We start from the raw sequence: 15,741 nt of genomic DNA on the forward strand, positions 1-15,741 counted from the left end.
TTGTTTCACCAGAGGCCCATTAAGCTGTCTCGTGTTTAGGGTTCCTGTTGGGCTTTCATGGTTACCATTGTGACCACAGGCACACAATGTCCCCACTGTATTTCACCCCCACAGGCAATCTTCTACCTGACCTGTTAACCAGGTGCCACAACGCACAAGAGGGGTTGGATTTTGGCACCCAAACCATGCCTCGTAGGATTAATATACAATAAATCTGGAAAGTACTCACAGTGCTTCACTTTTTCCACATGTTATGTTACAGTATTATTCCAAAATGAAGTCAATTCATTTGTTTCTCTCAAAATTCTACTCACAACACCCCATAATGACAACATGAAAAAAGTTTTTTTTTTATTCTTGCACACTTATTAAAAAACTAAGAAATCACATATACAGAAAGATTCACACCCTTTGCTCAATACTTTGTTGATGCACCTTTGATAGCAATTACAGGTTCAAGTCTCTTTGAATATGATGCCACAAGCTTGGTGCACCTATCTTTGGACAGTTTGGTCCATTCCTCTTTGCAGCACCTCTCAAGCTCCATCAGGTTGGATGGGGAGCATCGATGAACAGCCATTTTCAGATCTCTCCAGAGATCTGAAAATCTAAAGATTGTCCTACTGAAAGATGACACAAAAAATGAAGTGAAGATCCGCACAGCTGGTTAGCTCCCAAACAAGTCTTTAAAGTCATTAAAGTCTTGTTTGGGAGCTAACTGGCTGTGCGGATCTTCACTTCATTTTTTGTGCTATTTTTCTGTTTGATCCTGCACGCCAATACAGGCTCAGATGTGCGTGTCATTTTATTATATTTCGTTCTACTGAAAGATGAGCCATCTTTCTGAGGTATGAGGTCAAGAGTGCTCTGGAGCAGGTTTTCATCCAGGATGTCTCTGTACATTACTGCATTCATCTTTCCCTAAATCCTAACTAGTCTCCCAGTTCCTACCGCTGAAAAACATCCCCACAGCATGATGCTGCCACCACCATGCTTCACTGTAGGGATGGTGCCTGGTTTCCTTTAAGCATGACACCTGGTATTCATGCCAGAGTTCAATTTTTGTCTCATCAGACCAGAGAATTTTGTTTCTCATGGTCTGAGAGTCCTTCAGGTGCCTTTTGGCAAACTCCAGGGGGGCTGCCATGTGCCTTTTAATAAGAAGTGGCTTACATCTGGCCACTCTACCATACAGGACTGATTGGTGGATTGCTGCTGAGATGGCTGTCCTTCTGGAAGGTTCTCCTCTCTCCAAAGAGGAATGCTGGAGCTCTGACAGAGTGATGATTGGTTTCTTGGTCACCTCCGTGACTAAGGCCCTTCTCCCCTGATCACTCAGTTTGGACAGGTGGCCAGCTCTAAGAAAGAGTCCTGGTGGATCCGAACTTCTTCCATTTATGGATGATGGAGGCCACTGTGCTCACTGGGACCTTCAAAGCAGCAGAAATGTTTCTGTACCCTTCCTCAGATTTGTGCCTCGATACAATCCTGTCTTGGAGATCTACAGACAATTCCTGTGACTTCATGCTTGGTTTGTGCTCTGACATGCACTGTCAACTGTTGGACCTTATATGTAGACAGTTGTGTCTTTCCAAATCATGTCCAATCAATTGAATTTGCAGCAGGTGGACTCCAGTTAAGCTGTAGAAACATCTCAAGGATGATCAGTGGAAACAGGAAGCACTTGAGCTCAGTTCTGAGCTTCTTGGCAAAGACTGTGAATACTTTTGTAAACATGATTTCGTAGTTTTGTGTTTTTAATGAATTGGCAAATATCTAAAAAAAAAAAAAAATCACATTGTCATTATGGGATACTGTGTGTAGAATTTTGAGGAAAAAAATAAATTTTGGAATGGGGCTGTAGCATAAAATGTGGAAAAAGTGTAGTGCTGTGAATACTTTCTGGATGCACCATAAGGCCTGGGGAGACCACAGTAGTGCTACATGATGGTGTAGTTTTAACCAATGTGTGCATGAAGGTGGTGCCCACTTCCCTGTGCATACCATGTCACCTCCAACAATATTCCTTTGATCACACAGAAGTATTCAAGATTCAAGATTTCTTTATTGTCATTTCATTTTGTGAAAGGTACAAAGTGGAACCAAATTTCATTGCCACTGTCTCCATGCAAAACAAAAATGAACACAAATGAAATCAATCAATCAATCAATCAATCAAATCCTTTATTTTATCAGATAGACATCACTGAGATTAAAAATCTCTTTTCCAAGAGTGATCCAAGAGCGCAGAACAATGTTCCAACATTAAAACATTAAAACAAACAAATACAGACACACGACAACTCTAAAACAACACAAAACATGACAATAAAAGACACAACATAAAAACAGATAACCAAGCATTGATCAAATAAATATACTAAAAACAGATATAGATGTGCACATTGCAGGGTGGAAAGATGAATATATAAAATATATGTGAACCCCCCCGGGCTCAGTGACAGTGTGGATGCGCCTCTGGTTTGTGGAGGTGGGGGTGGAGGAGCTTTGACAGCGTCACGTGACTGCGCTCTTTAAACAGGCGGAGCGGAGTCGCTCCTGGTTTTCAGGTCTCCGTTTCTGAACGTTCTCCTGCTCCGTCCTGCTCCCCTCCTGCCGGTAAATGCCCCCCCTGCTCCTCGGGGCGCTGCAGCGGAGCGCGTGCACGAGAGAGGAGCTGCAGGAGTGAGGAGCGAACATCTTCACGTTTTTCTCCTCGGACACCTTCAGCCACAGAGATGAAGACCATCCTGGCTGCGCACTCTGGAGTGCTCAGAGGTAAAGACGGCTGCGATCAGCGGGACAACAAACAAACAAACAAACAAACAAACAAGCAAATGCATGCACGAGCTCAGAAGCTCAGGTGTTTGATCCATTGTACTTTACAACATGCAAGAACATTCGTGCACATGAACTAAAGCTTGAGTGTGGCTCATTGGTTAGTTAATTTAATTAATTGCTTGAAAAAAGAAAAGACGAATTGTGATGTCACAATAAAAACAAATCAAATAAAATCGCTAAACCAGTGACATTACAGAAAACTGTGCAAAAATGAAAAATAAATATAAAAGCCACGATGAAAACAAATTGTAAAATAAAAATATTATGACGTCACTATAAAAGTAACTGCTGTGAACAGTTATTAAAAAAAGCAATTAAAGGTTTTAATTAATTAATAAATCAAACCCTCTCTGTTTGTGTCTTTATATGTGACTGATTTCAGTTTTCCCTTTTTATATCTTTCTAAACTAAAGTATTGTTGGTCAGACAAAACATTTTACAACATCAGCTTTGTGATGGAAATCTGTCAGAATTTTGAGTGATGATCTCTCAAAAGCTTTGTAACACCACAAAACCTGTTTTACCCAGAAATAACTAAAAACATTAATGAAATAAAATACAAAGTGATGGACAGAGGTTAGTTTTTTAAAGATCTTGATGCAGATATCCACAATTTACACAGAAGGTCATCATGCAACAAATGCCGCTTAGTCAGTGGACATAGTATCACTTGCAGGATTACACAACAATACTGCAATATTCAGCTGCTCTAGGAAGAAAAATGACTTACTGTAAAATGGGTGAGAGGATCAAATAACTGTTGAAAACTCTTTGTGCTCATTGATCATCGTCATCTGTCTATAACTTTTTATTGACAGTATTTTTCATAACATAAGTAAATTAACATACAATGTGACTTTGTGCTTTTGTTCATTTCCACAATTAAAGTTTGCAAATTATTTATTTCTCCTTTAGTCTTCACAATACACCATTGTTTTTGCAGTTTCAGGCCAGAAATTCATTTTGTTTATATTATATTCTGTATATTAATAGCCAAGTGGCCTGTGTGTGTGTGTGTGTGTGTGTGTGTGTGTGTGTGTGTGTGTGTGTGTGTGTGTGTGTGTGCGCATCCGTGTGTGTGCGCGTCCATGTGTGTGCGCGTCCATGTGTGTGCGCGTCCATGTGTGTGCGTGTGTGCGCGTCCGTGTGTGTGTCTGTGTGCGTGTGTGTGTCTGTATGTGTGTGTGTGTGTGTGTGTGTGTGTGTCTGTGTGTGTGTGCGCGTCCGTGTGTGTGCGTGTGTGTGTGTCTGTGTGTGTGTGTGCGCGTCCGTGTGTGTGCGTGTGTGTGTGTCTGTGTGTGTGTGTGTGCGCGTCCGTGTGTGTGCGTGTGTGTGTGTGTGTGTGCGTGTGTCTGTGTGTGTGTGTCTGTGTGCGTGTGTACAAAGTCGATCATCGACCTCCGGCTCAGGGTGTCCTGGTGCCACGTGCACTTATGGACACCCTTGTGCTCGAACATGGTGTTCATGATGGACAAACTGTGACTAGCACAGAAGTCCAACAACTGAACACCACTCTGGTTCAGATCAGGGAGGCCGTGCTTCCCGATCACCCCCCTCCAGGTCTCACTGTCGCCGCCCACGTGGGCGTTGAAATCCCCCAGGAGAACAATGGAGTCCCCAGTCAGAGCACTAGCTAGTACCCCTCCCAGGGACTCCAGGAAGGTCGGGTAGTCTACACTGCCGCTCGGCCCGTAGGCCGAGACAACGGTGAGAGACCTGACCCTACGCGACCCTCTCGTTCACAGGAGTGAACTCCAACACATGGCGACTGAGCTGGGGAGCAATAAGCAATGCAACCCCAGCTCTCCGCCTCTCCCCGTGGACAACGCCAGAAAAATGAAGCATCCAGCCCCTCTCCAGGAGTTGGGTACCAGAGCCCATGCTGTGCGTGGAGGTGAGCCCGACTATCTCTAGTCGGTATCGCTCAACCTCCCGCACAAGCTCAGGCTCCTTGCCCCCCAGCGAGGTGACATTCCACGTCCCAACAGCCAGGGGCTGTGAGCATGGACCGGGCCGCTGGGCCACCCACCCTCGACCGCCACCCAATCCTCTCTGCACCCGACCCCCATGGCCCCCTGTGCAGGTGGTGAACCCACAGGAGGGCCCACGTTGCTCCTTCGGGCTGACCCCGGCCGGACCCCATGGGCTAAGGCCTGACCACCAGGTGCTCGCGTGCGAGCCCCAACCCCAGGCCTGGCTCCAGGGTGGGACCCCGGCTCCGCCATACCGGGCGACGTCTCGGTCCTTGATCTTTCACTGGTCATGGAGGTTCTGTTTTGACACTTTATAAAGGTAATTTGAGGTCTTGTGTGAAAGACTGTACAACAAAAGGTTCAAATAATAAACACAAAAGCACATTTTGAACAATATATACAAAATGGTCTATGCGTTTTGTTGTCCATTGATATGGTAAACAGTGCTTTACGCAGAGAAAGCAACAGAGTTATCCAGTAACATTCACATGCAAACTAGTGGAGCAATCCTGATAGTTACACACTCTTTGTTTGAGCACGTGAGATTGTCATCAGAGGCTCTCTGTGTGCTCCTGCTTTCACTGATCGCTGTGCGTAATGGCGCAGGGCGCACTGAGTATGTACTAATAATATGTACTCATTGGAGCACCCAGGGGGCTATTCAAACGGGCCAACTCGTAACACATCACTCCTGCAAATGATCTTTGGCTTTTCACGTGAGGTGAATTTACCCTATGATTGGATTTTGGAAACCCATGTGACGGTGAACCAGTTCTGATTGGACACTCAAATTGCGTACGTCATCACACAGCTTCTATGCGGAGAACAAAGATGGCCGATGGCTGGCTCGAACGTCTGTGGAGTTAACTTTTCAGCAAAAAAAAAAGTAAGTTTCTATCTCATATCATTAAAAAGTTACTTATAATTTAGTAAAGCTTGGTCTTAGGCGTCGACTAGTCTAGTCTGGAGTCTAGTTTGGAGAAGTGGAGATATGCTTTGGAGAGAAGGGGAATGAAAGTGAGTAGAAGCAAGACTGAGTACATGTGTGTGAATGAGAGGGAGCCCAGTGGAATAGTGCAGTTACAAGGAGTAGAAGTGGTGAAAGTAGATGAGTTTAAATAGTTGGGGTCAACTGTTCAAAGTAATGGAGAGTGTGGTAGAGAGGTGAAGAAGAGAGTGCAGGCAGGGTGGAGTGGGTGGAGAAAGGTGGCAGGAGTGATTTGTGACTGAAGAATATCAGCAAGAGTGAAGGGGAAAGTTTACAAGACAGTAGTGAGACCAGCTATGTTGTATGGTTTAGAGACAGTGGCACTAACAAAAAGACAGGAGGCAAAGCTGGAGGTGGCAGAGCTGAAGATGTTGAGATTCTCTTTGGGAGTGACAAGAATGGACAAGATTAGGAATGAACATATCAGAGGGACAGCTCAGGTGGGACGGTTTGGAGTCAAAGTCAGAGAGGTGAGATTGAGATGGTTTGGACATGTGCAGAGGAGGGACCCAGGGTATATAGGGAGAAGGATGCTGAGGATGGAGCCACCAGGCAGGAGGAGAAGAGGGAGACCAAAGAGGAGGTTCATGGATGTGCTGAGAGAGGACATGCAGGTGGTTGGTGTGACAGAGGAAGATACAGAGGACAGGGTGAGATGGAAACGATTGATCTGCTGTGGCGCCCCCTAACGGGAACAGCCGAAAGACAAAGAAGAAGGTCTTAGGCGTCAACCCCAGGGGGATAATGTAAAGTAAGTAAGTAAGTAAGCTTTATTTATATAGCACTTTTCACAGACCAAGGTCACAAAGTGTTTCACACGATATAAATAGACAATAAAAACAACACATACAAATATAGAACAATAAAATAAATTGACACTAAAATGCCAGTTTAAAAAAATGTGTCTTTAGTTGCTGTCTAAAAACATCCACAGAATCCAGTGAGCGAAGAGAACAGGGAAGCTCATTCCAGAGGCGAGGTGCCACAGCTTTAAAAGATCTGTCCCCTCGAGTTTTGAAACACGTACGGGGAACCATCAGCAGGTTCTGATTGGAAGACCTCCAGCTCCTGCTAGAAACATAAGGCTGGATCAGGTCCTTAATGTATTCCGGTGCCTGTCCATGTAGAGCTCTAAAGGTCAGCACGAGGATTTTGTAATTTATCCTGTAAAAAACAGGGAGCCAATGTAAAGACTTGAGGACAGGAGTAATATGCATTCTCCTGTGGGAGCGGGTAAGAAGTCGTGCAGCAGAATTTTGCACTACCTGCAGGCGGGCCAGCTCTGTCTTACTGAGGCATGTAAAGAGACTGTTACAATAATCAAGTCGTGAAGAAACAAATGCATGCACAATCATCTCTAGCTCATTAAAAGCCACCATTTTGCGTAATTTGGAAATGTTTCGAATTTGGAAAAAACAGTTCTTAACGAGCTGCCTGGTGTGATGTTCCAAAGACATCCCTCCATCCAAAATGACACCCAGGTTACGCAGGCTGCCTTTAACAGAGCTGCTCAGATTACCAAGGTGATTCTTAATGACAGACATAGCACCATCTGGAGCTACAATCAATGTCTCAGTCTTATTAGAATTCAACTGCAGGCTGTTTTCAGCAATTCAGCATTAGGTATACAGTGCATACAGAAAGTATTCACAGTGGTTCACTTTTTTATACATTTTGTTATGTTACAGCCTTATTTCCAAAATGGATGAAATTATTTTTTTTTTCCCCAGAATTCTACACACAATACCCTATAATGACAATGTAAGAAAAGTTGTGTGTTTTTTAGATTTTTGCAAATTTATTAAAAATAAAAAACTAATTAATCAGATGCACGTAAGTATTCACAGCCTTTGCCATGAAGCTCAGATTGAGCTCAGGTGCCTCCTGTTTCCACTGATCATCCTTGAGATGTTTCTACAGCTTAATTGGAGTCCACCTGGGGTAAATTCATTTGACTGGACATGATTTAGTGCATGTCAGAGCACAAACCAAGCATGAATTCAAAGGAAATGTCTGTAGACCTCTGAGACAGGATAGTCTCAAGGTACAAATCTGGGGAAGGATACAGAAACATTTTTGCTGCTTAGTCTCCATCATTTGTAAATGGAAGAAGTTTAGATCCTTCAAGACTCTTCCTAGAGCTGTCCGCCCATCTAAACTGGGTGATTGCTGGAGAAGGGCCTTAGTCAGGGAGATGACCAAGAACCCAACTGCCACTCTGTCAGAGCTCCAAGATTCCTCTATGGAGAGAGGAGAAGAGAGAGGAGATTGTTCTCTACAAGAAGCAGACAGAAATCAGACTTCCAGAGCAAGAATTTTAGCTAAGGAAACTTCTGCGATTTGAAGTGAAACATCCTCGCATCAAGCAACCCAGTCCAGTCGAAGATTCAAGCTTCTCTACTAGAGAGAGGAGAATCTTCCAGAAAGACAACCATCTCTGCAGCAATCCACCAATCAGACTTACATGGTAGAATGGCCAGACATAAGCCACTTCTTAGTAAACAACACATGACAGCCCACCTGGAGTTTGCCAAAAGTCACCTGAAGGACTCTCAGACCATGAGAAACAAAATTCTCTGGTCTGATGAGACAAAGATTGAACTCTTTGGCGTGAATGCCAGGCATCATGTTTGGAGGAAACCGGGCCCCATCCCTACAGTTAAGCATGGTGGTGGCAGCATCATGCTGTGGGGATGTTTTTCAGCTGCAGGAACTGGGAGACTAGTCAGGATTGAGGGAAAGATGAATGCAGCAACATACAGCGACATCCTGGGTGGAAACCTGCTCCAGAGTGCTCTTGACCTCAGACTGGGGCGATGGTTCATCTTTCAGCAGGACAATGACCCTAAGCACAAGATATCAAAGGAGTGGCTTCAGGACAACTCTGTGCATGTCCTTGAGTGGCCCAGCCAGAGTCCAGACCTGAATCTGATTGAAAATCTCTGGAGAGATCTGAAAATGTCTGTGCACCGACGCTCCCCATCCAACCTGATGGAGCTTGAGAGGTGCTGCAAAGAGGAATGGACCAAACTGTCCAAAGATAGGTGCACCAAGCTTGTGGCATCATATTCAAGAAGACTTGAGGCTGGAATTGCTGCCAAAGGTGAATACTTACTTATGTGCGTGTGATTTCTTAGTTTGTTTTTTTTTAAACAAATATGCAAAAATATACAGTATATAAAAAACAACTTTTTTCACGTTGTCATTATGGGGTGTTATGAGTAGAATTTTGAGAGGGAAAAAAATTGAATATACTCCATTTTGCAATGAGGCTGTAACATAACAAAATGTGGAAAAAGTGAAGCACTGTGAGTACTTTCTGTACTTACTGTACTATTCTTGGTGGAATTACAGGGTTAAAGGAGAGCAATGTGGCCCTGTATCAGAGAGGTAAGTTGGTGTTAAAGGACATGTTGCATCACCTTCATGATAATGTTTTTGCACGTCTGTCTGCACTGACCAGTTTGATCTGGCTCACAGTGAGAGTCCACAGAGTAACTACCAAAGGTATCCTGATCCAAGCAGTGGCAGTCTTAAGGAGTCATACAGCATCACAGTTTACAGGTATTACCACCAGAGTCATGCTGGGCCTGAGCTATTTTCAGATCGGATTAGTTGAAGTGATGGGTTGAGACCAACTCAAATCAGGTGGAGGAGACCATGGGTTGTGACTGTGTCTTCTATGATGAGAGGACTGTTTTGACAGTGCTGTTCCTTGTACAATGTTTCCAGGCACTGGCACTGGCATCCTCTCTGCCCTGCAGAACCTGCCTGCTGCTCTTTGGCCCTGCAGATCCAAGATGGAAAAGCACCTGCAAGTCATCTCTGTGATGCAGTGGGTCCTGTCCTTCTTAGCCCTCGGTAAATGAGTGCATGTGTGTGGGTGTGATTGACTTTAGATCTCTGAAGTGAGAATGTGTGAAGTTCTCACTACTGCAAAGGACAGTTTGACTTTTAAGACTTTGTTCTGCTGAGGCATGTATTTGCGATGGTAACAGTGTAGGCATTAAAATGTGAGCTCAAAAAACTATGCCCTGTGAATCACAAATATGTGTTCATATGTTTATGATGGAATTCTTCATGATGTAATTTAAAGCTCTTGCAATGTTAGCTTGTGGCCTCATTAGTACCTTAAAATGTGCCATTAATGTATATCAATCAATCAATCAATCAATCAATTTTTTTATATAGCGCCAAATCACAACAAACAGTTGCCCCAAGGCGCTTTATATTGCAAGGCAAGGCCATACAATAATTATGAAAAACCCCAACGGTCAAAACGACCCCCTGTGAACAAGCACTTGGCTACAGTGGGAAGGAAAAACTCCCTTTTAACAGGAAGAAACCTCCAGCAGAACCAGGCTCAGGGAGGGGCAGTCTTCTGCTGGGACTGGTTGGGGCTGAGGGAGAGAACCAGGAAAAAGACATGCTGTGGAGGGGAGCAGAGATCGATCACTAATGATTAAATGCAGAGTGGTGCATACAGAGCAAAAAGAGAAAGAAACAGTGCATCATGGGAACCCCCCAGCAGTCTACGTCTATAGCAGCATAACTAAGGGATGGTTCAGGGTCACCTGATCCAGCCCTAACTATAAGCTTTAGCAAAAAGGAAAGTTTTAAGCCTAATCTTAAAAGTAGAGAGGGTGTCTGTCTCCCTGATCTGAATTGGGAGCTGGTTCCACAGGAGAGGAGCCTGAAAGCTGAAGGCTCTGCCTCCCATTCTACTCTTACAAACCCTAGGAACTACAAGTAAGCCTGCAGTCTGAGAGCGAAGCGCTCTATTGGGGTAATATGGTACTACGAGGTCCCTAAGATAAGATGGGACCTGATTATTCAAAACCTTATAAGTAAGAAGAAGAATTTTAAATTCTATTCTAGAATTAACAGGAAGCCAATGAAGAGAGGCCAATATGGGTGAGATATGCTCTCTCCTTCTAGTCCCTGTCAGTACTCTAGCTGCAGCATTTTGAATTAACTGAAGGCTTTTTAGGGAACTTTTAGGACAACCTGATAATAATGAATTACAATAGTCCAGCCTAGAGGAAATAAATGCATGAATTAGTTTTTCAGCATCACTCTGAGACAAGACCTTTCTGATTTTAGAGATATTGCGTAAATGCAAAAAAGCAGTCCTACATATTTGTTTAATATGCACATTGAATCCTGATCAAAATGACTCCAAGATTTCTCACAGTATTACTAGAGGTCAGGGTAATGCCATCCAGAGTAAGGATCTGGTTAGACACCATGTTTCTAAGATTTGTGGGGCCAAGTACAATAACTTCAGTTTTATCTGAGTTTAAAAGCAGGAAATTAGAGGTCATCCATGTCTTTATGTCTGTAAGACAATCCTGCAGTTTAGCTAATTGGTGTGTGTCCTCTGGCTTCATGGATAGATAAAGCTGGGTATCATCTGCGTAACAATGAAAATTTAAGCAATACCGTCTAATAATACTGCCTAAGGAAAGCATGTATAAAGTGAATAAAATTGGTCCTAGCACAGAACCTTGTGGAACTCCATAATTAACTTTAGTCTGTGAAGAAGATTCCCCATTTACATGAACAAATTGTAATCTATTAGACAAATATGATTCAAACCACCGCAGCGCAGTGCCTTTAATACCTATGACATGCTCTAATCTCTGTAATAAAATTTTATATTTCATGACTTCATACATATTCTCGTTCAACTGATTACATTGCATGGATTTGACAGTGTTTTAGCTTTTTCCGTCTTTAGCCTGTTAACTTTACAGCCTTTCGTCTTTACATTCTGTGTTTATATGCTACGCTTATATGCTATGCTAACTGAAAATGGATCTTTTTCTGCCATGGCGGAGTAGATGATAAATTTAAGCAGACAGAGACTTAATGCTAAATAGTGATGCTAGTTTAAAATAACTAAATTCGTTGACGCCTTTACAGTGTCAAATCTCGCGCGTAATCACGTTCTCACTGGGAGGCCGAGATTTCGTTGTCAGTGTAAAGAAGCGTTTGCAGGTGGTGGAGTGGACAAGCAACAAGCAACAAGCAACTTGTTTGCAACATTGTGTTGTTATGGAGGTGAGTTCAACCAAAATATGTATTTAGGTGTTTAACTAATCATGAGTCTTTAATGTGAGTTTTATTTTTTTTAAAAGTGTGTTGCTGTTAGGGTTGTGTGTCATGAACCGGTTCTTTTCAGGTATCGTTAAGAAATTATTCAATCCATCGACATCAACAGCCTTTTTGCTTAATGATTCCTTTATCGGTCCTTCAGAGTGGCTGTTGTTTTTGGGGGTGTTTGTCAGGAAAATGATCATTTCTCTACATTGATTACAGACCCTGCAGCAAGTCTGTATAATCAACCGTTTCTGCAGCACGGCTTTGCTTTTTGAACCAATGAAGTAGTGCTTCGATCTTCGAGCTGCTGCTTCATTGGTTCTTTGTTTTATTTCACTTTATCTTAATTTTTCCCCACTAAAACCCTAAAGAGCATATGTCTGTGAGTAATATTTCATATTTTTATGTTAAACCGACCTGTTATGGTCTTCTGAAACAGTTGATAGATGTATTTTATAACTTAAAAATGGGACCGATGCTAACGCGTTAGCATGTCTATGGCATTTTCAATGTTAAAGTTAGCATTAAGCTGAGCCATTACCAAGCCTCCCTCCCCAGAGCACAAAGGATTCTGGGATACTCTAAAACCATGAATATACAATAATAGAATTTGCCTGGATTAACATTAGCTCATCTGGCTAATTTAACAGCTGATTAAAAAATTGCAAAATTAATGAAAATTTATGTCTCTGTCAAGCACAAAACTGGTTTAAGACATACGAGGTCTGTTAGAAAAGTATCCAACCTTTTTTTTTTTTTTTTGCAAAAACCTTTTTTTTTTCCAAAAACCTGATGGATTTGAATCACGTGTGTTTGCATGAGCCAACCTTGAACCTTCGTGCGCATGTGTGAACTTTTTCACACCTGTCGATTGCGTCATTTCCTGGTAAGCAGCCTTTGTGTGGGACGTGTGTTGTGCTCTCGGCGGATTTTCATTGCAAGGAAAATGACAGAACAACTGGAGCAGCGCGACTGCATCAAATGTTGCCAGAAACTTGGCGACAGCCAGGTGGAAACCATTCGGTTTATTCAGACGGCTTTCGGTGACGATCCTCTGGGCATCACACAGATTAAGGAGCGGTACAACCGGTTTAAAGACGTCCGCACAACGGTGGAGAGCGCGCCGGGCTCCGGTCAGCCATCAACATGCTGAAATGACCAGATCATTTCCAAAGTGAACGCTGTTGTGATGCGGGACTGTCGTGTGACTATCAGAGAAATTGTGGAAGAGGTGGACATCAGCACCTGTTCGGCACATTCCACTGTGACAGAAGATTCGGCCATGAAAAGAGTGGTGGCTAAATTCATGCCGATGGCTTCGGCACAAAGCTGCTGACGGCGGAGCAAAAGCGCCACCGTGTTGAAGTCTCACAGGACATGTTGGACTCTGAAAAATGATGCCCACCTCTTCCACCTCTTCTTTTTTCGGATAGTCACACGACTGAAAAGCCACCGAAAGCCGTTTGAATCTTCCGAATGGTTTCCACCTGGCTGTCGCCCAGTTTCTGGCAAAATTTGATGCAGCGCTGCTCCAGTCGTTACGTCTTTTTCCTTGCAATGAAAATCCACAGAGAGACTCCACCCATCCTCACACAAATGCTGCTTACCAGCAACTGACGCAACCGACAGGCATGAAAAAATTCACACATGCGCACGAAGGTTCAAGGTTGGCTCATGCAAGCACACGTGATTCAATTCCATCAGGATTTTGAAAAAAATAAAAAGGTCAGATACTTTTCTAACAGACCTCGTATTTCTCTCTCTCTGTGTCTCTCTCTCTCACACACACACTAAAGATAGAATCGCTAAAATCTTCTTATTTTTGCCTCATGAACTAGTGAGTATAAGAAATGTCCCTGTTTGCTGTTGTAGAGGTGGCGAATAGTCAAGCTAGCACATATGCACAAAGATCAAATTCCTCTTTTCAGTCTCCGTAGCGGAGCTTAAAACAGTCACTGCCTGAACTTCTTGTTAACAGAGGATACAGTACTTTTAGCCCAAGTGTGAAAGGGGCATAAAAAAGTGCTTTGTCATTGTTGTTGGTGCCATATTGAAACCGATGTCGTGTCCAATAGTATAAAAAATTGCTTGACTTTCCAGGCAATTTTTCCTTTAAATTTCCTACCAGGTGTGCACTTCCATATAAGTCGGTAATATTGTCTTTCTTCTCCCTCCAGGTGCAGTGTGCACTGTCCTGCTAATCTACGTGTTCTGCACTGACTGCTGGCTTATCGCTGCCATTTACACTGCCTGGCTTATCTTTGACTGGAACACCCCAAAACAAGGTAAGACCTTCAAAGAGTTGTAACTTCACCTGTTATCTGCTTCTTATCCTTAAATACATCTCGTGTTTCATGTTAAACACCCTGAACAGTAAGCATATGACTTGTGTATGTCAAAATACTACCCTACAAATAAAATTATGCCAGCAAAATAGTGTCTGAGATTTCCATTAGATTTCTGTGACACATTATATGAGGACCCCAGACAGAGGTGTTTGGTGTTGCTGGCATCCTGCTAGAAAACAAAGGCCAATGTCTTTAGGGTGCTGGTGATCAAACCCGCTGCCAGACACAGATTTGCAGAGGGGTCTTGTAATGCTCTGAGGGGGATACTTTCTTAGGCCAGAAATGTAAAGGCCTATTTAATTGGGAGTTTCTCCCCGGGGATATTTAAAAATTTGAACTACTGAATATGCAATTAAAATGTAGTTTGAAAAGGAAAGAGCAATCTTCTCACGTCTGCCCAACCGTTGGGCAGATAAGTCATACATTGAACATTACACGCCCAACCGTCATATAATGTCTTACCTTATTCACCCAACTGTTGGGCAGATAAGTCATACATTGAACATTACATGCCCAACCGTTGGGCAGATAAATATAATGTCTTACCTTATTCGCCCAACCGTTGGGCAGATAAGTCGTACATTGAACGTTACATGCCCAACCGTTGGGCAGATAAATATAATGTCTTACCTTATTCACCCAACCGTTGGGCAGATAAATATAATGTCTTACCTTATTCACCCAACCGTTGGGCAGATAAGTCGTACATTGAACATTACATGCCCAACCGTTGGGCAGATAAATATAATGTCTTACCTTATTCACCCAACCGTTAGGCAGATAAATATAATGTCTTACCTTATTCACCCAACCGTTGGGCAGATAAGTCGTACATGGAACATTACACGCCCAACCGTTGGGCAGATAAATATAATGTCTTACCTTATTCACCCAACCGTTAGGCAGATAAATATAATGTCTTACCTTATTCACCCAACCGTTGGGCAGATAAGTCGTACATGGAACATTACACGCCCAACCGTTGGGCAGATAAATATAATGTCTTACCTTATTCGCCCAACCGTTGGGCAGATAAGTCGTACATGGAACATTACACGCCCAACCGTTGGGCAGATAAATATAATGTCTTACCTTATTCGCCCAACCGTTGGGCAGATAAGTCGTACATGGAACATTACACGCCCAACCGTTGGGCAGATAAATATAATGTCTTACCTTATTCGCCCAACCGTTGGGCAGATAAGTCGTACATGGAACATTACACGCCCAACCGTTGGGCAGATAAATATAATGTCTTACCTTATTCGCCCAACCGTTGGGCAGATAAGTCGTACATTGAACATTACACGCCCAACCGTTGGGCAGATAAATATAATGTCTTACCTTATTCGCCCAACCGTTGGGCAGATAAGTCGTACATTGAACATTACACGCCCAACCGTTGGGCAGATAAATATAATGTCTTACCTTATTCGCCCAACCGTTGGGCAGATAAGTCGTACATTGAACATTACACGCCCAACCGTTG

The 15,741-nt window shown here is 43.2% G+C and overlaps 1 protein-coding gene across 1 annotated transcript in view; it reads left to right on the forward strand.

The window, feature by feature from the left end:
* Window positions 1-2,558: 2,558 nt before the first annotated feature.
* The window catches only part of dgat2 (diacylglycerol O-acyltransferase 2), a 57,117-nt gene continuing 43,934 nt past the window's right edge, over window positions 2,559-15,741 (forward strand). Inside the window, 3 exon segments of the mRNA XM_034179023.1 lie at window positions 2,559-2,778; window positions 9,535-9,663; window positions 14,082-14,189. Coding sequence (XP_034034914.1) covers window positions 2,739-2,778; window positions 9,535-9,663; window positions 14,082-14,189 — 277 coding nt within the window. The 5' untranslated portion in view covers window positions 2,559-2,738.

Source organism: Thalassophryne amazonica, chromosome 9, assembly GCF_902500255.1.
Source record: "Thalassophryne amazonica chromosome 9, fThaAma1.1, whole genome shotgun sequence".
Lineage (NCBI taxonomy): Eukaryota > Metazoa > Chordata > Actinopteri > Batrachoidiformes > Batrachoididae > Thalassophryne > Thalassophryne amazonica.